The sequence below is a fragment of the Panthera uncia genome (genome assembly GCF_023721935.1).
Source record: "Panthera uncia isolate 11264 chromosome A1 unlocalized genomic scaffold, Puncia_PCG_1.0 HiC_scaffold_17, whole genome shotgun sequence".
Taxonomy (NCBI): Eukaryota; Metazoa; Chordata; class Mammalia; order Carnivora; family Felidae; genus Panthera; species Panthera uncia.
In genome coordinates this window covers 9,997,065-10,021,057 of record NW_026057577.1, presented here as the reverse complement: position 1 = coordinate 10,021,057, position 23,993 = coordinate 9,997,065, and the positions used below count along the sequence as shown (strand labels likewise).

Genomic DNA, 23,993 nt, shown 5'->3' with positions numbered 1-23,993 from the left:
GACAAGAAAACGACCACACAAACAGTTCCTTGCTGGGAGTGTTTCTCTTGAATGTTTTTATGACCTGGAAATGTGGTTGTCATCAAGGGAGATTCTCAGCTTGAATAATGTATGGCGTGGTGCAACTTACCAGAAACAAGTGCTTCACTTTATGATTCTAAACTTAAAAACCCTTTCATATGCATCTCCATCACTTGTCTTTTTGGGAACATCCAAATGAAAACAGCAGCAACAAAAAAGGGGCAGTAGCCATAGGAAAATGGGTGACTTATGGTAATTAGGGTTGGTTGGTAGTTGGGGGGTAGAGGGCAAAAGTCCAGTGTCCTGGTTCTCAGCCCAGGTGACTGCAGGAAACAAGCCTGAAATGAGACCCTCCATAGCAATGTTCTGTTGAAACAGATGTGATGGGGGAGCACAGAGTGCTGTAAAACACGTTTCTCGCAGGCTATGTGATTGTCAGACACAAGAAGGCTCAGCTAATCCAAACCTTCCAAGGACCAGCATTGTTGAACTTCAAGTCATGTACTACTGTTGGAAGCTATTGGGGAAGACAAGCAGAGGATTCCAGGTCTGGGAAGTGGCAGAGAAGAAGGTGATGTGGGCCTGGGGTAGAAAGTGTGGTCATACAGTATACTGTTCACCCAGAGCTGAGCATTTTAAAGATTTTATGTTATTTTAATTTTTAAAAAATGTTTGTTTATTGTTGAGAGAGAGAGACTGAGCCTGAGCAGGGGAGGGGCAGAGAGAGACGGAGACACAGAATCCAAAGCCAGCTCCAGGCTCTGAGCTGTCAGCACAGAGCCTGATGCGGGGCTCAAACTCACAAACCAAGAGATCATGACCTGAGCCGAAGTCAGATGCTTAACTGACTGAACCACCCAGGTGCCCCTTAAAGATTTTATTTTTAAGTAATCTCTACATGCAACATGGGGCTTGAACTTACAACCCTGAGATCAAGAGTCACATGCTCTACTGAGTGAGCCAGCTAGTCTCCCCATCACTGAATATTTTATTTGTATTTATTTTTATTATTTTTAAAGTTTATTTGTTTATTTATTGAGAGTACAAAAGCATGTGAGCAAGGGAGAGGCAGAGAGGGAGGGAGAAAGAATCCCAAGTATGCTCCACACTGTCAGCACAGAGCCCCATGCAGGGCTCGAACCCATGAACTATGAGATCATGACCTGAGCTGAAAATAAGAGTTGGTTGCTTAACCACCTGAGCCACCCAGGTGCCCCACTGAATATTAAAAAAATTTTTTTTAATGTTTATTTATTTTTGAGAGAGAGCATGAGTGGGGGAGGGGCAGAGAGAGAAGGAGACACAGAATCTGAAGCAGGCTCCAGGCTCTGAGCTGTCAGCACAGAGCCCGACACGAGGCTCAAACCCACGTGGCCATGAGATCATGACCCGAGCCGAAGTTGGACACTCCACTGACTAAGCCACCCAGGCACCCCTTATTTTAAATGAGAGAGATCAAGTTCTCAGAATCTGAACCTGGGTGAGAGAGGCCCCCAATCTGGCCTCCCCTAGCCACGTACCTCCCCACAGGACAAAGAATCTGCACAGGCAGTGGGACTCTCCCTCACTCAGCCCATTCTGCTCACTTGTAGGACATGCTTTGGGTTCTAAGTTACTGGAATTCTCTACACAAACAGTCCCCATTATATATCTGGGCTGGACGTGTCCTGCGGGGGTGATGCTCTGTATGACAGGTGGCAATTTGAAATGAGGGTGGGTGGAGTTTGGACATGTGGTCTGTGGTGCACCCACTGAAGCACGTGAGGTCCTTTGTGATACAGATGGAGCCAAGAGCCATGGATGGCTGTCCTCCTCTGATATTATTCCTGCACAAAAGTCTGAGGAGTCTCAGAATTTTAAGTGAATCTGACCTTCTCTAGTTCATCAGCTTGTTGTTGTCAAGGTAGGGAGACAGAACGTAGTTTTTTAACAGTGGGACACTATTTGTACTCTTGCCTGGGGCCCCACGGATGTTGTTAGGTCAGGTGTGTCCAAAACTGTGTTTGCAGACATGCTGGCTGACCTTTAGTCCTGGAATGTTCTCGGTGAGCCGTGGTCTCTGTCTTCAGTCATTCCTTTTCCAAAAACTCAAAGTGCAGGATCATGACCTTTGCTCACATGGTGAATTCTTAGCCAAATTAACATGTTTGTATCTGGGCATGAGATCAGAGAATTTGACTAGTCATTAGAGTTATCAATGGGTCAAAGAATCCATCCCTGAGGGCAAATCAACTGGGCCCATGGGCAGTGTTCCAAGCTAGTGGGCAAGGAGTGGATGTCCTCTCAGGAGTATCCAGGATGCATTCCTGTGTTGTTGCTGGAATCTTCCGCACACATCAGGCCAGACAGATGGCTGCCCCAGCGCAGGGTCACTGACTTATCTGCAGCTCATGGGGAAGCAAGGCCTGCTGACTCAGAGACCATCAGACCCAGAGGAGCAGCGCATGGAACCAGAGCTCCTCAATCATGACACCGTCTGGGTGCCCGCCATACATTTGGAGGAGTGCCTGTTGACTCACCATCTAACAGCAGATGGCTCAATTAACAATCAGAACTCTGGCTACTGCAGGGAGTTAAAGATAGGACGTTCTAAATCTTTGCAAGTTGCTCATCAATATAGCCACCATTGTGGAGTGCCTCCTATGTGCCACTAAGTTCTTGGTGGTCATTGTTTACTTAATTTAAATTCACAGAACACTACTCTGAGCCACAACCATTCTGAACATTTCCCAACATTAATTCATACAGTCCTCATAACAACTTTCTATTGGAGGCACGGTGCTTAATTCCTTTTCATAATTCTTTTTTTTCTTTTTCTTTTTTTTTTTTTACTTAAATTTAAGAGAGAGAGAGAGCGAGAGCGAGCGAGAGAGCATGAGTGAGGAAGGGCAGAGAGAGAGGGAGATGCAGAATCTGCAGCAGGCTCCAGGCTCTGAGCCGTCAGCACAGAGCCCAACGCGGGGCTCGAACTCACGAACTGTGAGATGATGACCTGAGCCAGAGTCAGACCCTTAACTGACTGAGCCACCCAGGTGCCTCCTTTTTTTCTTTTTAAAGTAGGCTTCATGCCCAGTGTGGCACCCAACATGGGGCTTGAGCTCAGGACCCTGAGATAAAGACCTGAGCACAGGTCAAGAGTTGGATGCTAAACCAGTGGAGCCACCCAGGCTCTTGTAAATATAGTAGGTTCTTTTCATAACTTATTTATATCCCTATTTTATTATTTATATAGTTATTTGAAAAAACTTTTTTTGAATTTTTTAAAATTATTATTTTAAAGCACGAGTGGGGTAAAGGGCAGAGGGAGAGAGAGGGAATCTTAATCAGGCTCCAAATTCAGTGCAGAGCCCAATATGGGGGGGGTCAATCCTTTGACCCTGGGATCATGACCTAAGCCAAAATCGAGAGTTGGATGTTCAACCAACTGAACCACCCAGGCCCCCTATTTATTCTTTTAAGTAAGCTCTATGACTATCCTGGGGCTTGAACTCAGAACTTTGAGATCAGGAGTCACCTGCTGTATTGACTGAGCCAGCCAGGTGCCCACCATTTCATAACTGACAAAACTGAGGCCCAGAGTGGTCATGCCCAAGATTTTAAACTAGTCGGTGGTGAGTTGGGGGCGTGAACTGAGGGCAGCCTGCTTCCAGGGATTAATATATTTAATCCTCCAGAGAGCCCTGTAGGGTAGACACTATAATCATCACATTTCAGGAGGAGGAACATGAGGCTTAACCCACTAGGTTCCCCATCTGCCCTGGGCATGTGAGTTGGTTGTAGTAAGAGGTATTGGGTTCAAATCCTGTGTACCAAAGTGGTAGGACTGTGAGCATCCCCTACCCCTTTGCTGAGCATTCTCAACAAACAGGAGTTGGCCTCGTATTGAAAGACTTTGACACTTGTTGAGGTCACGCCTGTATGCCATTTCCATTTTGGAATAGGGGTCTACAGATAAACTGGGAGAGGCCTTGTGATCACCTTCAAAACACTTGAGATCTAGGAGGAGGACAGATGGACATTAGAGGGAACTACATCAGCCTTGCTGCCTAATGACTCAGAGACTTTCTGAGCGCTTGGTTGACCTCTGTTTTGACTGTAGCCAGGAGGTATGACGTGAAATGCTTCATCGTCCAGTGGAAAGAGCACTGGTTTTGGAGGCTGGCAGGCCTCGGGTTTGCTTGAAACCTGGAGTCTCCCAGTTTCCTCCTGTGTAAAATGGGGACGTGGACCAGGCTGGATGGAGGTGAGGACAGGGCTCTGAGCAGGTAGCCCATACAAAGGCTGGTGTCTTTTCATTCAGAGCCTCACATGAGCTCCGAAAGGACCTGTGGCAAGCTCCCTGTAAAGGGGATCTGGCAAGCAAGGGGAGTATCATGCCAGCTTCTCCATCCCCTGGACTCCGGAAAGCAAAGCGAAGACCTCCCAGGCCAGCAGCGCAGCCTGCTGAGTCCACTGACGCAATGGCTCGGGCAGAAGGCCCAGCTCTGCCTGGCCCCTTGCCTGGGCTCCTTGAGCCAAAATGCAGGAGCCAGGAGGCCTGGCTGGGAGGTCCGGCCTTCCTTTCTCTTCAGGCCAGGGACTGCCTCTCCATGCCCCCAGGGCTGCTGGCGGGGGAGGGGGGTGTGTGTGTGTGGGGCGCGTGTTGGACCTTTGCAGAAGGGGAATGGGGTATCTCAGTGCCAGATTTCCCTTTTTCCTTCTCTTATTGGTGGTGTTTTGTGTTGTCGGATGAAGACAAGTGAGCGGGAGAGCCATTCCCGAGGAGCGATCAAAGTTGGCACTTTGCCTTCTGGGCCAGGGCCGCAGAGGGCCAGGCGGCCGTAACATCACCGTTTTTGTATTCTTCAGGGGCCGGTAAAGAGCCCAGGTCTAGAAAGGTTTCGGAAGCATTGCCTTTGCTCTGCAGCCTGGCTCTGAGGTAAGGGCGGGAGCTGGAGCATATGTTCCATATTGATTTGCATTTGCACACTTCCCTGCATCCATTATCCCACCTCATTAGGGCTTGGAAGGGGAAGCAGAGCCAGCGTGGAAGCAGCATGCGCTTTCCTGAGCCCTGCGGAGAATTGTCCCAAACAGTAAATGAAACAGTTGCGAGGGCCGGCCAGGAGCCTGTGGGTGGCAGGCACCTCCGGGCCCCGTCCCAGCTTCCAAGGGTCCAGCTGCGTCCGTGTTAGGTGGCCCAGCAAGGGCGCAGGCCAGGCCCGGTGGCTCCGTGATGGATGACCGCTCTGCAGCTTGCAGAGTCTCCCCAGAGCCCCATGGATCCCCACCCGTCTGCACTCCTGGTTTCGCCTTCCTTGATCAGTAGAGCAAATGGTTAAAAACAAAGCCACGCCTTCCCTCTCCCGCTGCTGGGAAAGGCTAAAATTGACCACCTGTCAAAAGTGGGGGTGGACAGGGGTGCCCGGTGGCTCAGTCAGTGAAGTGTCTGACTTTGGCTCAGGTCGTGATCTCAAGGTTTGTGGGTTTGAGCCCCGCGTCCGGCTCTGTGCTGACAGCTCAGAGCCTGGAGCCTGCTTTGATTCTGTCTCTCCCTCTCTCTCTGTCCCTCCCCTGCTTGCTCTCTGTCTTTCAAAAATAAATAAACGTTAAAAAAAAATTAAAAAGAAAAGTGGGGGTGGACAAGAAACTATCATTTGGTTCTTAATGGCAATGACTTAAGGAAAATCCCAAGGTGAGGGTTGATCAAGAAGCAGGAGTGTGATAATAGGATAGGCCATAGGGGGGAAGCTTGCCTGGATCGCTTTCAGGCACACTCCATACTTAAAGCCAAATGGACTTCAGTCGTATTTTGTGTCATTGTATCAAAAATGTACATGTGTATGTATGTGTGTGTGTGTATGTAATCAACTAAATCATTAAAATACAGGTATGGAAGTGGCCCAGGCTTCGCTAGACCTCCCAACAGCCCTGCCCAGAACTATATTCAAATGCCTACATAAGCCTTGCTTTTCATTCTTTGATCTCTGTGTTATGGTTTACTTCTGAGACTTTTCTCTCTCTTTCTTTAGTGGAGATCAGGTAGACCTGACTCTGTCACTCATCAGCTGTGTGAGCATGAGTAAACCCATTGGACTCCCCTGGGCCCCCATTTCCTCACCTGTTGAGTAGATGGCACTGATATGCCCCAATTTGAGAGACCCCCTGAAAACAAACCACCAGAGTCAAAGCCAAGTGGCAAGGGTCATTTATTGCAGGTTCGAACCCGGTCCTCCGCGCACTCGTTGCAGGTGACGCTAAGAGGCCCCGAGCAAGGATCTTACAGCTTCTTTTATAGACAGGCACAAACAAGTTAGGGATTTTTTGAGGTTACAGAGCTGTTATTGGTTGACATTTAAATTTGAACGCTCAGCAGAACTTGATTGGTTCCCGTCTTTATTTCAAACCACAACCGGGCACGCCCTGACTGGTTTGGGAATGGGGAGGGGGGAGGTCTTTTCTTTGCAGTTGTGAGTACACCTGGTAATTTTTCTCTTAGTCTCTCATTCCCCCCTCTCTTTGGTGCCTTAAGAGCCAATCTTGGATCTTATGTGTCCGACGCAAATGTTTCGGTAATGACGGGTTGGTATTGGGTCCTAAGGACCATCAGTTGGATCGTGTTAACTCGGTCTTTGATAAAGGCAACTAGTTTATTAATAATATAAGGCCCAAGGGTGAGGAGGAGAAGGAGGAGTATAAGGGGCCCAGCTAGAGCAGAAAGCAGGGTGGCTTAGCCATGGGGACTGACTGAACCAAGACTCAAACCAGCCTTGTTGTTCTCGTTCACGCTTCCGTTTGGCCAGGCCTTCTCTAACTTAAGCCATGGACTCTTGGACTACTCCGGTGTGGTCAGCATAAGAACAACATTCTTCTCCTAAGGCTGCACATAAACCTCCCTGTTGGAGGAAGACTAGATCTAGCCCCCTTCGGTTCTGTAGGACCACTTCAGAAAGGGAGGTCAGAGATTTTTCAAGGTGTGAGATTGAGTCCTCAAATATGGCTATATCCTCATCAATGGCTGCCCTTAGGCTATTGAACCCTCGGTGCTGGATGGTTAGTGATGAGATCCCTGTTCCTGCCCTTATGGCACCGAGGTCAAATAAGGTGGCCAAGGTTATGGTCGTAAAGTGTTCCCGTTTTGTTCTTATTGACTCTCTTGCTTCCGTCCCTTCTGTCCACAGATCATATACAACATTTTCTCAGTGGTAAATAACCCTTGGAAATATTAATACCATGATACAATATTCGGGTGACAAATTAAAAACATCCCTGCTAACACATGGGGTGAGCCCTGTCTTAGAACAAATTCACCGTCAGGAGCTGGAATTATCCATTTAGATTCACCCATAGAGTAATTAGTCGGGGCACAGAGCTGGATATGGCTAGAGGGGACCTTTCCTATACAAGTCCCATTGCCAGTGACCGCTTGCAGTGTGAGGCCGGGGCCCTTTCGATTCCACTTGCAAGCTGCTGGCGACTCTTCTCCTGACTGTGAAAAAGGGGCAGCTAGACCTATGGCTTCGTAGAAGGGGGGGTTTATATCATAACATAGCCAGCAGGCCCTTGTTGCCTCAGGGTCCGATCAGTTTAAGGCCTCATACGCTGCTGTTAGCAATTTCCATAGGGAGTCTATACCTTCTGGGTTCTGATTTTTTTTTTTGGACAGCTTGTGCTTTTACTCCTGGGATGAGGACGGGCGTCCTGCTGGAGGGAGTAGTGGGGATCTGCCTGGGGATAGGCTCGTCTCTTTTTTCTTTTCTTTTTTTTTTTTTTTTTTTCCTAATACCTGATTTGGCCCCACCGGTTGTACAAGAGGGGAGACTTTTAATTTTATTTGAATGGCAGTCCCAAAGAGGGGATATTGATATAAGTAGAGTCCCCAAGTGAGTCCTGAGACCCACCGCCTGTCCTTTTTCCCCTCCTCTGTAAATCTTACACAAATAAGGTTACAGTTTTCATCATACCTGGTGCGGGTACATGGTTGGACATAGGACATTTCAATAAATTGGGGTTTTACTTCCCACTTCCATTCCCCATCATTGGAGGTGACACAACTCCAGGCTGCGCAATAGAGGGTTTCAAACCCTCCACATGTGTGCCTCATCGCCCCCGTTCTAAATCCCGGACATGCATAAAATCCATTTCTACTTATTGATACCCTCCTTTGCAGTTGCCTCCATTTACCTCCTTCCATTTCTTTTAATGGACTAATTTTTTCTGAATTAAAATATAAATCTGGCCACCAGGTATTTAATGGGGCAGTTCCTAGGGTTTTGTTGTAGACTTCATGAGTCTCTAAATTAGTAATTTCCCATGTCAAATTATAGGGGTCAGGGGAGTTTGAATTTACAGACAGAATTTGCAGAACAATCAAGAGAAGGGTAAGTACCATAGTTACAGCTCAGTCCGTTGGCGGCGTAGGGTCAATTTTAAAGGGTTGTCCTTAGTCCGATCAATAGTCCAGGTTGTCTTTGAAGGTCCGATGAGGTCTGAGAATGGATCCACTGGTTTGGCGTGGGCGGAATGGATCCAGGTGGCGATTCCGTCTACTTTGATGGCAGTAGGCGTTGTCAGGATGACCTGGAAGGGCCCTTTCCACCTGGGCTCCAGAGTTCCCTGCCGATGATGTTTGACGAGGACCCAATCCCCTGGCCGGAATTGATGTGGAATAGGTGGGGGTCCAGTCTCATAGAGTTCCTTTAATTTGGGCCATACATCTTCATGGACCCTCTGCAAGGGTTGTAGGGAGAACAAGAATTCAAGACTATTATCGTTCTCAGCTTTGACAAGGTTATCTTTTAGGTTAGGGATGATGGGGGGTGGTCTACCATGTATTATTTCATAGGGTGTGAGTCCCAGTTTGTATGGGGAATTACGCACCCTGAACAGAGCGTAGGGGAGAAGGACCACCCAATTAGCGCCAGTCTCCATGGTCAGTTTGGTTAGGGTCTCCTTTAATGTTCTGTTCATTCTTTCTACCTGTTCTGAGCTTTGGGGTCGGTATGCACAATGTAATTTCCAATCAGCCCCAAGTATGGAAGCCAGTCCCTGACTTACCTTAGAGACGAATGCAGGTCCATTGTCTGACCCTATCATTACTGGAAAACCATACCTGGGCAGGATTTCTTCTAGGATCTTTTTGGCTACAATCTGCACCGTTTCATTCTTGGTTGGAAAGGCTTCAGTCCATCCTGAAAAGGTATCTACAAAAACTAACGAATACTTATATCCATATTTTCCTGGTTTTACCTCAGTGAAATCTACTTCCCAATAGGTCCCTGGTCTGCTCTCTCTTTGTCTTACCCCTGTTGTCTGAGGATTGCTACTCGCATTGTTGAGTTGGCACACTGTACATTTAGTGACTACTTAATCGACCTCATCAGAGACATTTCTGATTTTTAGTCCAGTCTGTCTCAGTAAGTCCAACATTCACCGGGAACCTAAGTGGGTGCTGCGATGGATCCGCTCTAGAACTTGCCATCCTAGTTTATCTGGGAGTATAATGCTGCTTTTAGAGTCTCTCCACCAGCCATCTTTGATTCAGGTCATAGGAAGTTTACTCATCCATTGAATGTCGCTTTCTGAATACTCAGGGCTGGGGGGCAATTCCTGGGGTCCGGGGTCTGGCAGCTGTAGGGTCAGCAATTGCGCTGGGGGCCGAGCTATGTTTTTTGCAGTCTGATCGGCCAAATTGTTGCCCCGGGAAACTGGGTCGGTTGTCTTCTGGTGTCCTGGGCAATGCACAATTGCTAGCTTTTTGGGTTCCCATAAGGCTGCTAGCAGGGCTAGAATCTCTTCTTTATTTCTGATGTCTTTCCCTTCAGCTGTGAGGAGCCCCTGTTCTCTGTATATCGCCCCATGTACATGAGCGGTGGCAAAGGCATATCGGCTATCAGTGTACACGGTTAGCTTGCGGTCTCTTCCTAATTTTAGGGCCTGGGTTGAGGCTATTAGTTCAGCCTTCTGGGCCGAGGTTCCGGGGGGTAGGGCTTCTGCCCAAACCACCTCGGTTTCTGAAGTTACGGCCGCCCCCGCATACCTTTGTCCCTGGTGAACAAAGCTGCTTCCATTGGTGAACCAGATGGCGTCCGCATCCAATAATGGTTGGTCCTGCAAGTCCTCTCTGCCCCCTTTGCCCTGTCGGGGCGGCTCGCGTGGAGGCTGAGTCTCAAGCGGGGCTGCGCCCCGGGGATGCGTGTCCCGGCGGCGACCTGCAGGACGCCATGGCGTTGCCCGCAGCTGCGCGAGCCTCAGCCCCGCCCTCGCTCCCCGCTGGCGATCCCCCCAGTTGGAAATGAATTTGGGCCCCCATTTTGGTAAGCAAATCCCTCCCCAACAGGGGGCAGGGGCTGTCAGCAATGACCAGGAAGGAGTGTGTTACCTTCCCAGTTCCTAAGTCCACAGTCCTCTGAGTTGTCCAGGGGTACTTCTTTATTCCGGTGGCCCCTTGTACCCAGGATGATTTTTCAGATACTTTTCCATGGGGTTTGACCAGAACTGAGTGCTGTGCCCCGGTATCAACTAGGAACTGGACCGGTGTCCCCTCCGCTTGCAATGTTACCCTAGGTTTGGGGAGGGGATCTGAACCCTGTCCTCCCTATTCTGTATCTTGGGTAAACAGTAGGGGGGCTATTTTAGGCTGCCATTGCCCTTGGCTGGGGCAGGGTTGTTTCTTCTTGGGGCATTCTCGTATCCAATGGCCTTTTTCTTTACAATAGGCGCATTGATCTTTATCTAAGTTTCGCCTGGGAGGGCATGTTGTTTGAGTGCCTTCTGGGGGTGGCTGTTCTTTCTGGACTATAGCGGCCAGGACTTTAGTCATTTTCTCTGTGGCCTTGATCTGTCTCTCTTCTGGGGCGTCCCTGTTGTAGACCCGTTGTGCTATATGGAGCAGATCCTGGATCTGTTTACCTTCTAAATCCTCTAGCCTTTGGAGTTTTTTTTCTTTTTTTTTTCTAATGTCAGTAGCTGCTTGATTTACAAAGGACATAATGACAGCAGCCTGGTTCTCAGGAACTTCTGGATCCATGGGGGTAAACTGCCTAAAGGCTTTCATTAATCTCTCTAAGTAAGCAGCTGGACTCTCTGCTTTTCCCTGTACGACCGAATATACCTTAGCCAAATTGGTGGGCTTGCTAGCTGCAGCCCGGAGACCCGCCATCAGAGTCTGGCGATAAATGAGTAGCCTTCCCCTACCTTCTGCCGTGTTGTAGTCCCATTCATCCTGTGGAGGTCTGGTTAGGGGGAAAGCCGCATTAATGAGGTCAGGGTTAGATGTTGCCGACCGTCGTCTCTGGGAACCAGCTTTCTTGCTTCTAATTGGATCCTCTCTCGCTCCTCTGTAGTGAACAGGATGCGGAGGAGCTGCTGACAGTCGTCCCAGGTGGGCTGGTGCGTGAACATGACACTGTCTAAAAGAGCTATTAGATCTTTAGGGTTATCAGAGAATCGAGCATTCTGTGTTTTCCAGTTGTAAAGGTCACTGGTGGAAAAGGGCCAATACTGGAGTCGGGGGTTGCCTGTTCCATCGGGGGGTCCTATTTCCCGCAGGGGTAGGGCCACAGTGGAGTCAGGGAAGTGAGGGTTTGGCTCACGCTGGATGTGCCTGCGGGTTCGGCCGGCTGGCCCCTCGTGGTTGGTTTCATTTTCAATGGGGCCCGGCGCGGCTGCTGCCTCCCGTCCTCCTGCTTCCAGCGCAGCTGCCGCTTCCCGTCCTCCCGGTTCCCCTAGGGGGGCAACTAGTGGGGCGGCTGCTGCAGGCAGGGCCTGGGGTGTGAGGGGAGGGGGATGATAGGGTGGAGGGTCTAGGGATAGTAGGTCCTATCGGGCAATATGGGATACAAGGGTGCGGCTGGCATCCTTGATTTTGGGGGGACCTGCAGGCCGCATGGCAAGGACCTTACACGTTCCCGAGGATAGGAAGGGGGCCAACCAAGGGGGTGGATTTTCCACTAAACTCCGCCATACAAGAATGTAGGGAATCTGGTCCGGGTGTCCCTCGCGACCCAGTAGAAAAATCTTTGATTTCACCTTAGCAATTATAGGGAGGCAGAAAGTTCCTTCGGTTGGCCATCCAATGCCGAAGGTTGGCCATTCGGAGGGGCAGAGGGTTATTAATTTTCTCCGCCGGATGTCTAAACTCAAATTCTGTCCTCTGGTTCTAACATCCCTGAAGTTAGCAACGAGGAGAGAAAGAGGAGTGCTTTGAGATTGGCCCATCTGTATCCTGGAGGTGGAGGAAAGGATTAAAAGGAGAAATAGTAAAGTTATGAGGATTTCTGGCTGGGCCAGGCCAGGTCACCTGTGAAAGAGAAGGAGTTTAACACTTAAAGGTTATAGAATAGAGAACACAACACTTAACACAACACTTAGATCGCTAGTGCATTTCGGGTGTCTGCCACCTGAACAGAAAAATTCCGATGGGCCCAAAAAGTTGCCCCAGACGGGTGCCAGTGGACGTCTCCTACTGGACCCGACCGACTGCCCTATAGCGCATCCACCAGGGCCGTGTCAGTCACCGATACAGATCCCGCGCGGGAGAGCCAGAAACGAACAAACAGAAACGGACAGAGCCGGCTCACCGATCGGTCTCAGAGACGACCTGTTGACTTGGGGTCTGGTGGGTTTAGGGGGATCCCGAATGAGCCCCCAAATGATATGCCCCAATTCAAGAGACCCCTCCCCCCCCCGAAAACAAACCACCAGAGTCCAGAGTCAAAGCCAAGCGGCAAGGGTCGTTTATTGCAGGTTTGAACCCGGTCCTCCGCGAACTTGTTGCCGGTGACGCTAAGAGGCCCCGAGCAAGGATCTTACAGCTTCTTTTATAGACAGGCACAAACAAGTTAGGGATTTTTTTGAGGTTACAGAGCTGTTATTGGTTGACATTTAAATTTGAACACTCAGCAGAACTTGATTGGTTCCCGCCTTTATTTCAAACCACAACCGGGCACACCCTGGTTGGTTTGAGAATGGCGGGGGGGGGGGGGGGGGGTCTTTTCTTTGCAGTTGTGAGTACACCTGGTAATTTTTCTCTTAGTCTCTCAGCACCATATTGATTGGCCTAGTTATGGTTGTTGAGGGTCTGTGACAATAAAATGACCCAACAATACCCACCAACGTGCTTTCATGGTGAGGTGCTGTATAAAAGTATCATTTGGGAAGGAACAGAGACATTTTTCTGCCTTGCCTGTGAGACATTGTCTTTATTGATCATCTATTGAGTCTTTTCCTTAAGGCAATCTGTGCTAGCTCTGGACCTGTCATAAAGAAAGCGTCACTGGCCAGAAGCTTGTCTTTGCAAATGAAAGGAATCCTTTATAATCTTCCCCCCAGGGTAGGAATCAAGCACATTCCGGGCTTCCTGTGGAAGGGCTATGCCACAGTGAAGTATTTGGTGATTGCTCTTGCTTTCATCCAGGATGGGAAGTGGCCAGAGGAGCATTTGCAGACCTGCATGGTGGTCCCCAGGAGAGAGGGGTCCAGGCTGGAGGAATGTCAGCAAGACTGTGGAAGATCAGTAGCAAGAGGTAAGGTCCAGCCAGCCCTGGGGCTTTGGCATGACCCAGGCCCAGGGTGAGAACATCAGTTTATAGATTCTAATTTCCCCTGAGCAGACCCAAGAGCTGTCAGAACTTGTTTTCACCGTGTGTCCTCTGTGAAAGGTTTTCTCATGGGTCCGTGTTTTCTCAGCCCTAAATTAAGTGGTTCACAGTGCCATTTGCTTTCAGGTAACTTGAAAAGAAATCATTAGGCCCTAGAACACGCAGTACAGAAGAGTGAGGTGGATTAGAAAGTAAAATCAGGCATCAGGACGACACCAGTTTACCGTCATGGAAGGGACTATTCCGCCAACTGTTCCTGTCTATTTTCCTTTCAAACATCCCCTCATTACCATTTTAAAACATGTGCTTATTCAGCTGCTCTCTAATTCTGCAATTTGGAAAAGTAAAGTTGGTAGTATTAGCCCTTCTGTGGTAGCTCAGGTGTGAGGAATGTGGGTCCCTGGCAACTTAAGGTGTGTGGGGGCTTGGAGGGGGTGAGTCCAGTTACAGAGCCCCAGACTACCATAACCCCACATGCACAATGGGGGTTGGGATACCAGAGAGGTGCAGGAGTGGTTGTAAACCAGGATACCAGGCCAGCTGTGGGGTGCTCTGCCTTCAGCTTGGAGGGTGGCATCCTATCCGGAGAGAAGGTTCCTAAAGATCACACCGAGGCACAGTGTCCAGACCCACCCAGATGAACTGTGACCCAGATTGGGTTCAGGCTCTAGAAAGGGCAGCAGGCTGCCCAGAGGAGGCAGCAGTGCCTGTGACCTTAAGACTAAGCAGACCTTGGCTGATGGGCCATAGAAAGGATTGACCTTCCTGCTGTGCCTAGGCTGAGGGGGTCCACTTGACAGGATGAAGGAAGAAAAGCACAGCCATCTCGATCTGACTACTGGTAATGGATCAAACCCCTATGGGTTGGCCCTGGTGACTGGATCCAGGATTGGGGCTGCCTGAATCTGAAGGATGGATCCTTCAAGACCTGCCCCTTCAAGGACTTGGAGAAGATAGAGGCTGAGCTTTGGCAAATAAATATTTGGCAAATAAATATTATCTGCTGATATCCAGGGATAGGATTGCAGAGCAGAGGAAGTTTCCTCTTGGAAAGAGGGTCCTTTAAACTTTTAACACTGCCTTAGATGAAGATAGGACACAGATTGGCTCCTTGGGTACTTTACTCTTTCTCTGCCCACTTCACCCTTGATCATTTTCATGAGTTGACTAGCTGGGGACTGGAGGCAAGAGCAGTCACTTAGCGTGGCAGGTAGTAGATCAAATCGGTTCAAATAGGACTCTTGGCTTTGGCTTCATTCACCCCAGGCTTTAATCAGTTGGGGCAAACTCTCCACAGAGTGGGAGGTAGTGTTGAGAACTGTCAGTGTTTCCAGGAGGCAGAAACTGTGCAGAGAGGTTCTGTCATAACTGGGGAAGGGGCTGGAGTTGGGAGGGGTGGCTACTCATGAAGGGTGTTGGGCTTACAGAAGGGTGGGTCATGGGTCAGTGTTGTATAAATAGCAGGACTTGACTTGGAAGGGGGGTGGGATGGGAATCTAGTCTTGTTTGAAAAGGGTTTTGAATTCTGAACAGCATCCTGTTCTTGAGAATGACAAATGTCCCTGGCTGAACTGAGTTCAGCAGGCATTTTCTGGGGCACCTAGGTGGCTCAGTCGGTTAAGCATCCAACTTCCGCTCAGGTCATGATCTCACAGTTTGTGAGTTTGAGCCCTGCGTTGGGCTCTGTATTGACAGCTCAGAGCCTGGAGCCTGCTTCAGATCGTGTGTCTCCCTCTCTCTCTGCCCCTCCCCTGCTTGCACTCTGTCTGTCTCTCTCTCAAAAATAAATAAACATTAAAAAATTAAAAAGAACCAGGCATTTCCTAAGTCCCATGATTCTTGGGCCAGTATTAGCTGAGTAAGGCCCATGTGGGCACCTGAATAGTGTATGTATACTGTAAAACTCCCCCACATGCTTAATATGACCTATGAATAATATATAAGGGTGATCAGGATGATGGCGTGAGCATTTTCTGGACATAAGCTAATATGTCGTTATCCTGCTGAGGGAGCAGCTTCCTGTTGGATTGCTAAATTATTCTTTTTATTATGTTTAAGGTACAATGTTGAGTGATTTACTCCTCTTTGTAATTAGGCCAGGAGATTAGAGAAATCTTTGAGTTGCTCTGTTCTTCCCCTTAAAAAACACCCTCTTGGGGAGTCTGAAGGGGCCACACCGCTTACCGAACTGAGTGAGGAACATTTCATGTTCGGTCTTAATATTTTTGCAAAGTGAAAAGAAAATGAAATCTTCTCCAGACATCACCACCAATAAGGTCTGTGTAAAGATGCAGCAAAATTCCAATGGCTGGTCCACCTGCACCCAAGGATAAGATGTTCTGCATGGAAAATAACAGTTCTTCAAAATGCAACTACGTCAGCTTCTGTCAGCTCAAATTTTTGAAGGCTTGTTCTAATAGAAGCTTCTGGAAGGCCATTCTGATGCTAGAGTAGTCCCATCTTGGTCTCACATGTGCAGATTTCATTTTAAAGAAGGGATATATATATATATATATATATATATATATATATATATATATTTGTGTATGTATATATATATATATATTTGTCTCTACTCTTCCAGCTCACCCACAGAATTCCCTTCAGAGGCAGACCTGCACACAGAGGCCGTTTTTGCCTGGCACAGGGGCATCCCGAATGCTGTGGTTTGGGCATGGTCAAGGTTCTGATAGAAACTTTTAGGAGCCTCCTCTATCTGCAGCCCTTCTGCTCCGTAGGCAGTTTGGGAAAGGAGGAGAATCAGGCAAAAACTACTTCCTTCAATCACCATCTGATTATCTCCGGGATCATGCTGTCTTATTTGGTGTGTGTGTTAGCATGCATGTCTCTCTCTCTCTCTCTCTCTCTGTGTGTGTGTGTGTGTGTGTGTGTGTGTGTATTTGGGGAGGGCACTGGCAAGGAAAATGGAGAGCAGAGAGGTACCCCACGATAGATATGTTTGCTCCGGTTCCCGACTCCCAGTTGAGACAAAGCTAGAGCCAATTAATTTTACTCACAAACTAGTTAGGACTTTTTCAGTGATGGAGCTTCTTAAAATTTTTTCTCTATGCCCCTTTGGTTTGAAATATGTCATCTGCCAACCTGATGTATGGAGTGCTGCATTCATCATATCGTGACATTATCACTGTTCCTTCTTTGGTTTGACATTCTAGCCAATAACAAAAGCAACGACAAGAAAAGAAAACCAAATTGGTAGGTGTCATTTCACCACAGTTGTATGTATGACATCCACTGGAATTTTTGAAATACTAAAACTAATTTGAGAAGCTTATATGATTTCCTTTGTAGTTGATAGAATTCCAGGCATGTGATCTAGGAAACCATTCTCTGATCTTCTATGGGTCCTTCAGACCTCTTGCTCATAGACTGCTTCCATAGGACTAGAATTTCAGTCTTTATGGGATTCGGAACAGCATCTTCCATACACAGGTGCCTAAGTCTTAGGTCTTTAAGTTTTGGTTGGCTTTATATTAAGCATTGTATGACCCTCCAGGTCCCCATCATCTTCCCTAAACCAAGGATATTGTGGTTCTAATGCCAGAACCGAAGTTAATGTGCCATGGGGTTTAGTTAGATACGGAGTTTTAAAATGTTTCTTGCAATTCATTGTGTGGTATATCATGACAGCATCTCAGCATACAATATACTTAGCATACATCAGCTTTGGGGAAGTCTGTTTTCTTTAAATTTAATTATTCAAATTCAAGTTAGTTAACATGGAGTGTAGTATTGGTTTCTAGAGTAGAACCCAGTGATTCATTACTTACATACAATACCCAGTGCTCATCCCAACAAGTGCCCTCCTTAAAGCCCATCACCCATTTAACCCACATGGTGTTTATATACAATGGAATACCACTTGGCGATCAAAAGGAATGAAATCTTGCCTTTTGCAACAATGTGGATGGAACTAGAGGGTGTTTTGCTAAGTGAAATAAGTCAATCAGATAGACATTTATCTGCGTTTCACTCATATGTGAAATTTAATAAGCAATACAGATGAACATAGGGGAAGTCTCTTTTCTTAGCAGTGATATGTAGCAACTTTGAGAGCCTGGCTATTTCAGTCTCAAGGATGTACTTCTGTATTATTGGGGTAGTTCTACTCCTAGGATTAGCAAAGAGAGCACTTTCTTGTGCATTGATGGAAATGCATGAGTTACTGGATCTGAGGGTTCTTGGGAAGTTTGATGGGCATTGGCACCATGTTTTTTCATGAAAAAGATGGGAAACACAATACAGTGAACCAAAATGACATGATAGTTTCCATTTTAACATTCCCAGAGACATAGCTCCAATAATTTCTCCTTTATGCTTTTCACAGACCTGACTTTCCCCTGGTGTAATTCGAGCATTCTAGGAAAAATCGCTTATGTTAAAGGTGACATTGCTTTCTCTTTTGGAGCATGCATTTGGCAAGGAATTCATTAGCCAGACAGGTGTTTATGTCACTGTCAAATTGCAATTGCTTTTTTTGTTTGTTTGTTTCTGCCTATGGGAATAACACAAGCTATTAGATGTTAATAAGCAGCAACTAACTTTCTATGACCTTTTCAGAGTTTAGGTATCTGAAAGAAACAGCAGCCATTATTTCAAGGTTGCTTATCATTATTTGTTTCTGTCTACAAATTTAAAATGGTAGGAGCCTGGAGGTAACCTGAGAGCCGTGTACTTAGGGGGCCGGTTGAGAACCCTTTATTGAGCGTATGAAATCAATGCAGGAGGCAAAGGGGTTCTCTCATGAGAACGAAAAACATCAAATAGCACATGAAAGAGTATTTGTTGCTGTGTAATTATATATTGAGGATTGGGAAGGAAGAAAAGTAAAAGTCCACAAGAACACTGGCGGAGTTTGATGCGGAAGTAAAAATGACGTTGGTGGAGGTGGAAACAAAGGGGACAGAGGGACACATTTAAGTCTTATTATTTAGCAGAACTTGGCCTTTTTAGGCTAGTTAGGTAGGCCAATAAATTAAATAAATAAATAAATAAATAAATAAATAAATAAATAAATAAAGTCCCTAGAGTTAATACACACGGGGAACAAACTAGCAATGCCAGCCAATGGGGGAAGATAAGGAAAGGGACAGAGAGGGAGCACACCGTTCCTTCCTTCCTTTTAATGGCAGTGAAACATCGGAGTGGAAAATCTGGAAGGTTAGAGCTGTTAAGGAAGCTTAACAAGACTCAGACTGCTCATCCTAGAGGTGAGACTGTGGCACAGCAATGTTCAGGGTGTTGGCTAATTAGTGACATGTCGGGGGCACCTGCGTGGCTCATTTGGTTAAGCATCTGACTCTTGATTTCAGCTCAGGTCACGATTTTACGGTTTGTGAATTCGAGCCCCACATCAGGCTTTGCATTGCTGGTGTGAAGCCTACTTGGGATTTTTTTTTGCCTCTCTCTCTCTCTCTCACTGCCCCTTCCCTGCTTGCTCTCTTTCAAAATAAATAAATAAACTAAAAAAAAAATTAGTGATCTACTTGGGACTACTGCCCATATTTCTTGGTTTGTGCCTTGTCAAGCCCTCATGGAAAATAAATGTGGAAGAAGAACATGCTAGTATGTGGGGCATCCATGGAGCAGGCCAAACCAGAAGTCAGGATTGCATTTGTAGGGTGGCCACCAAAGGTTTGGGTTCAGGAACGGCTCCTTTCGAAGCAGGTGTGTAAGATGGATAATGGAAAAGACATTCGGGTTAGAACATTCAGCCAAAAACTCCAACAGTAGGACTGTGCATCTGCTGGTATCTTCCATGTGTGTGGGCTCTGGGGGAGCTCAAGCCTGGGTGGAGTCAGGGTTTGGGGGATGCAGGTTCTGGGGCTCCTACTGAGGGTGTTCCGTGGAGCTGTAGCATACTAAGAGTTTTAATGGGATCCTGTAGGAGGTCCCCACCCCCCAAAGCTGGCCGATATGTTACAGCGTTAGGTCACATGTATCAGTTGCCTTGGTTACTCTGACTCGAGATTAAGCAATTAGCATGGCAAACCTGGGGACTCCCACTAAACTGTCAAGTAACATCAGAGAAGACTCTGGAGCCTTAGTTAATTCAGTGAGCTGGTCAGAAGCCAAGATTGGGTATTTTGAGAGCTTGAGGGCTTCTCAGGAGGAGGTAGGGATGAAGACTGTAGTTAATAGGTAGTGATTCCAAGCGTTGACCTTGACTTTGGGGACCTCACTGGGCAACCTGTGTCTACTCTGAGTGGCAAGGTAGCACATAGGGCCTCAGTTAAATCTTTCCCTGGGAGCTGTTTCTGAGGGGAGCTTCCAGCTCTGCTTAGCCCTTTTTGATGAGCTTCTGCAACCTGGGCCACCATGTTTCATCTGCTGGCCTCTTGCCTGGGGAAGTGTCTGGGACTGGCTTATAAGTGCATGGCTCAATTATGTGTAGGAAGCTCAGGGGAACAAATGAGGGCCAGTTTCAGAGTGCTTGTTAAGCTAATGATGTCACTGGCAGTACAGCCTAGTGATGGATAGTATTCAGACTTGACTTGGATACCTTAGTTCTGTGATCTTGGGCACATTGTCTAACCTCTCTGCACCTCAGTTTCTTCATCTGTAAAATGGACATAATGAAAATAGCTATAGCATTGGGCTTTAAAGGGTACTTAAATGAGACCACGTAAATGGGGTGCTTAACCCTATGCCTCGCACATGAGAAGCATTCTTTAAAATGTCAGGTATTGGCATTATTATTGGGCCTTCTGGTGGGTGAGAGTCTGGACTGTAGTTTGAAGAGTGCTTTGGAATTCTCAGCCCTGGTGTGCTGAGCAGTAGTCTTATCTCTCAGAATACAGTAGAAAAAGCTCTCCCAGGCCTAAAGGAAACCCATGGATTCGAGGCTCCATGAATTCAGAAGGAAGAAAGGATGTGGACATAACAGATGACAACAGCACCACCTTTCTTCACCCTTTGGGAAATGAGGTCTGTGTGTACTTTTTACGGTTTTGAACCCTGGAATTAACTGGTCTCCAACATGGAGTTACCACTAGCTCGAAGGGTAGGGCTCCGTGGGTTTGGGCACCAATAGAAGCACAGGTATTTGAATGTTTAGGGGAGACAGAGATTGAGAAGATGGCCCAGCTTCAGTGGCCCAGAGGCAAGAGGCAGAGACCACATGGCATGTTGGTGGGCACTTGAGATAGTGGGTTTCAGAAATGGCGGCGAGGAAGAGGTCTTCACTTCTGGGGGGGAGCCGGGGCTGGGGTCCTGACATAAATCACTAGGAGTGAATTCCTGCTACTTCTGGGCAGTGTGTCTCCAGAGACTCAGACTCTTTCAGGATGAAAGGTAAGCCGCCCCTGCCTGGTGGGGCAGGTGTACAGGCAGAGGGGAGCCCTGCAGGATCCAGGAAATCCCGAAGAGAAGGAGAGTTCCCACTGGCTGTGGAGGTGTGAAGAGTCACTAACTGTGCCTTCTACTGGCTGGCTCTTTGTAAAGTGTTTCATGTTGAGGAGTAAAAAAACATAGGACCATTTCCTTAGAGGGCACCAGTGTCATTTACAAAATGAATTGTATTTATGTATTAAATACTTTGCTAAGGCCTTGGGGGCAGAAGGCAAAGCCCCAGGGTATGAGTTTGAAAGAGACAAGAAACAACCGAACTGTTTTACATCAATGAACATGAACTTCTGGATGGGAAGAGAGAAGAAAGTTGAGATGGGACCAGGGAAAAAGGATGGACACAGGGATTGGAAACACATTGCAGGAACCTCATGAGCGCCTTGGTAAATGGAGTCCAGCGAACTCTAGAAACTGCGATGTCTCCTGTTTTAATCTTAAGCTGTTTCTTCCCCTCTGTTCTGATCCCCTCCTTTTCTCGAAGCTTGCGATAATATCTGCTGCTCACCCTCAGGCATTAGTGAGCTTGTCCAAGAATGTGTGCAAGTCAAGGGTATGATCCAGTCACTGGTTGGGAGGATATGGTGAGCAGTCTCATCAGCTAAGAATCTTCCATGGGCCAGCTCTGTGTACTGTGTGGTTGAGAATTAGGAGAAGAAATAAAGCAGGAGCTCAGAATGGTCCCAGGTTCTTAGATGTCTCATTTGTTCACAAGGTAATGTGCAGAAAGAGACATTGTAAGCGCTGACATGAAAATAATTTCTTTGACAAAGTTCTTTACCACTGCCAGGTTTCTTAGGCACTTAAGAATTGTTTCCTTTCTGGGGGGCACCTGGGTGGCTCAGTCAGCTAAGTGCAACTCTTGATTTTGGCTCAGGTCATGATCTCACGAGTTTGTGAGATGGAACCCTGCATCAGTCTCCATGCTCAGCAGGGAGCTGCCTTAAGATTGTCTCTCCCCCTCTGTCTGCCCCTCCCCCACTCATACATATGTGTGTGTGTGTGTGTGTGTGTGTGTGTATGCTTGCGTGCTCGCTCTCTCAAAATAAGTAAATAAATAAGAAATGAAATAAAGAATTGTTTTCTTTCATAAGACAGAAACTCAGTTGAGGGAAATGTTCAGCAATCACTGTCAATAGATGGGACAGGGTGACATTGTGTCACTGTTCTTGAGATGTCTGGTGACATCTTCTGAATCACCATGTCTGGTGGGATCTCAGAGCCCCATCAGCCACTTCCCACAGATCACAGTTCTCCGCATTCAGTTATCATTTGTATAGTCCAGAAACAAATGATGTTGTATCTTGGCTTTCTCAGAGATTTTTGTACAAAGTGATACCAGGTTCAGTAGAATGGTTCCAGATCTTTATAGTTTAGTTTATTTTTCTTTGCAGGGGGGCAGGGGAACTTGGCACTCCATGCTAGTCATTTCTTTCTATCTTCCAGTGCATAGTGGCTTAACCATCCTTGGTTTTCAAATGTCACGTCCAAATGTCAGTCTTTGCAAATCTTCATGTGGTCAGAGATTTCTAGTGCATGTACGATCTGGTCTCCATTTCCAAGAGATCTCTAGTGATGTGTAAGCTCTGCTGTTATGAAAAATAATGAGAATTTCCACCTTAGCTCATGCATCCTTATGGATATTTTTCTAGTAAAACAAGTTTTTCATGCTAGTGTACAAATGGAAATGCCTTTTAAAATGTAAGCTATGTAAGGTTTTAATATATAAATTCCCTTTTAATCTCCTTTAATTTCTAGCTAAACACGTTTCTTTTTGATTTACTATTTACTCTTCTGTTTCTTAAACATCAAATTCTACATACAAAGCTTAAAAAGCTGTGCACCCTAAATTATCAGCTTCCCCTTTTTTTGGTCCCTTGGTTCTAATTTTCTTTCCATTAGAATCCTACCTGACAATTTCCAGTGGCAACAGGATGTTCGGCCTTCACTATGAATGATCTTTTTTTTTTTTTTTTTTTTTTTAATCTTGAGAAAGAGAGAGCGCATGCACATGTGTGCACACAAGTGGGAGCTGGGGGAGGAGGGGTGGGCAGAGAGAGAGGGAGAATCCCAAGCAGGTTATACACTATCATCATGGAGCCTGACATGGGGCTTGATGCCACAACCCATGAGATCATGACCTGAGCCCAAATCAAGAGTTGGTTGCCTGACTGAGCCACCCAGGTACCTCCATTATGAATGATCTTTGCATGCAAGAGGCATGCCAAGTAACCCCCATGGATACATTTAAAGAGTTTAACATTCCTTAAAAGTGTTTTGAGGGGCACCTGGGTGGCTCAGTCGGTTAAGCATCTGACTTCGGTTCAGGTCGTGATCTCACAGTTCATGGGTTTGAGCCCCACGCCGGGCTCTGTGCTGACAGTTCAGAGCCTGGAGCCTGCTTCGGATTCTGTGTCTCCCTCTCTCTCCCACCCCTCTTCTCAAAAATAAACAAACATTTAAAAAAAGTGTTTTGAAATTTGCTTTTTATGTACTACCTTAATATCATTTTGAAAAAGACATTAAAATCTTACAAACACACAGTTGACTTTTCTACACTTAAGAATGTACTTCGGTAAACTATACATAAGTCACTGTTGTTTCTGTCATCAGAGGACCAGAGGACTAGATGGCTGTTTGTTTGTTTGCTTCCTGGTTTTGCTTTTTCAAATACAATAGCTCCCAGCATATTCTTACACAGAAAAAAGTGTTGGCTCTGTTTGAACCCAGAGCCTTAAGGCTCTGGGTGGATGCCTCCCTTGGCTGCAGCTCTTCAGTGAGTGTGATGGGCAAGTCCAGAGAAGGACCATAGCAGGGTTCTCTGAGCAAGGGGCCCAAGGCAAGTGTCTGACTTGTCTAGAGTTTAAGGGCTGTGCTGCATCAGAGGTGGAGGATGGATAGGAGATCCAATAAGAAATGGGGACGAGGCTATCACCTTTATCAACTGTATCTTTGGCTAGATTTTAATCTATCAGGATCACTGGTCCTGAAGGATATCAAGTTCTATTTTACTGCTAAGTCCTGCCTCCT

General features: G+C 47.0%; 1 protein-coding gene across 1 annotated transcript; it reads right to left on the bottom strand.

Annotated features, from left to right (window-relative positions):
• Positions 1 to 10,168: 10,168 nt before the first annotated feature.
• LOC125935123 (uncharacterized) lies at positions 10,169 to 15,809 on the bottom strand. The gene is given in 3 exon segments (XM_049648824.1): positions 10,169 to 11,280; positions 11,283 to 11,820; positions 15,786 to 15,809. Coding segments are annotated over 3 exon segments (1,674 nt in total).
• Positions 15,810 to 23,993: the final 8,184 nt, after the last annotated feature.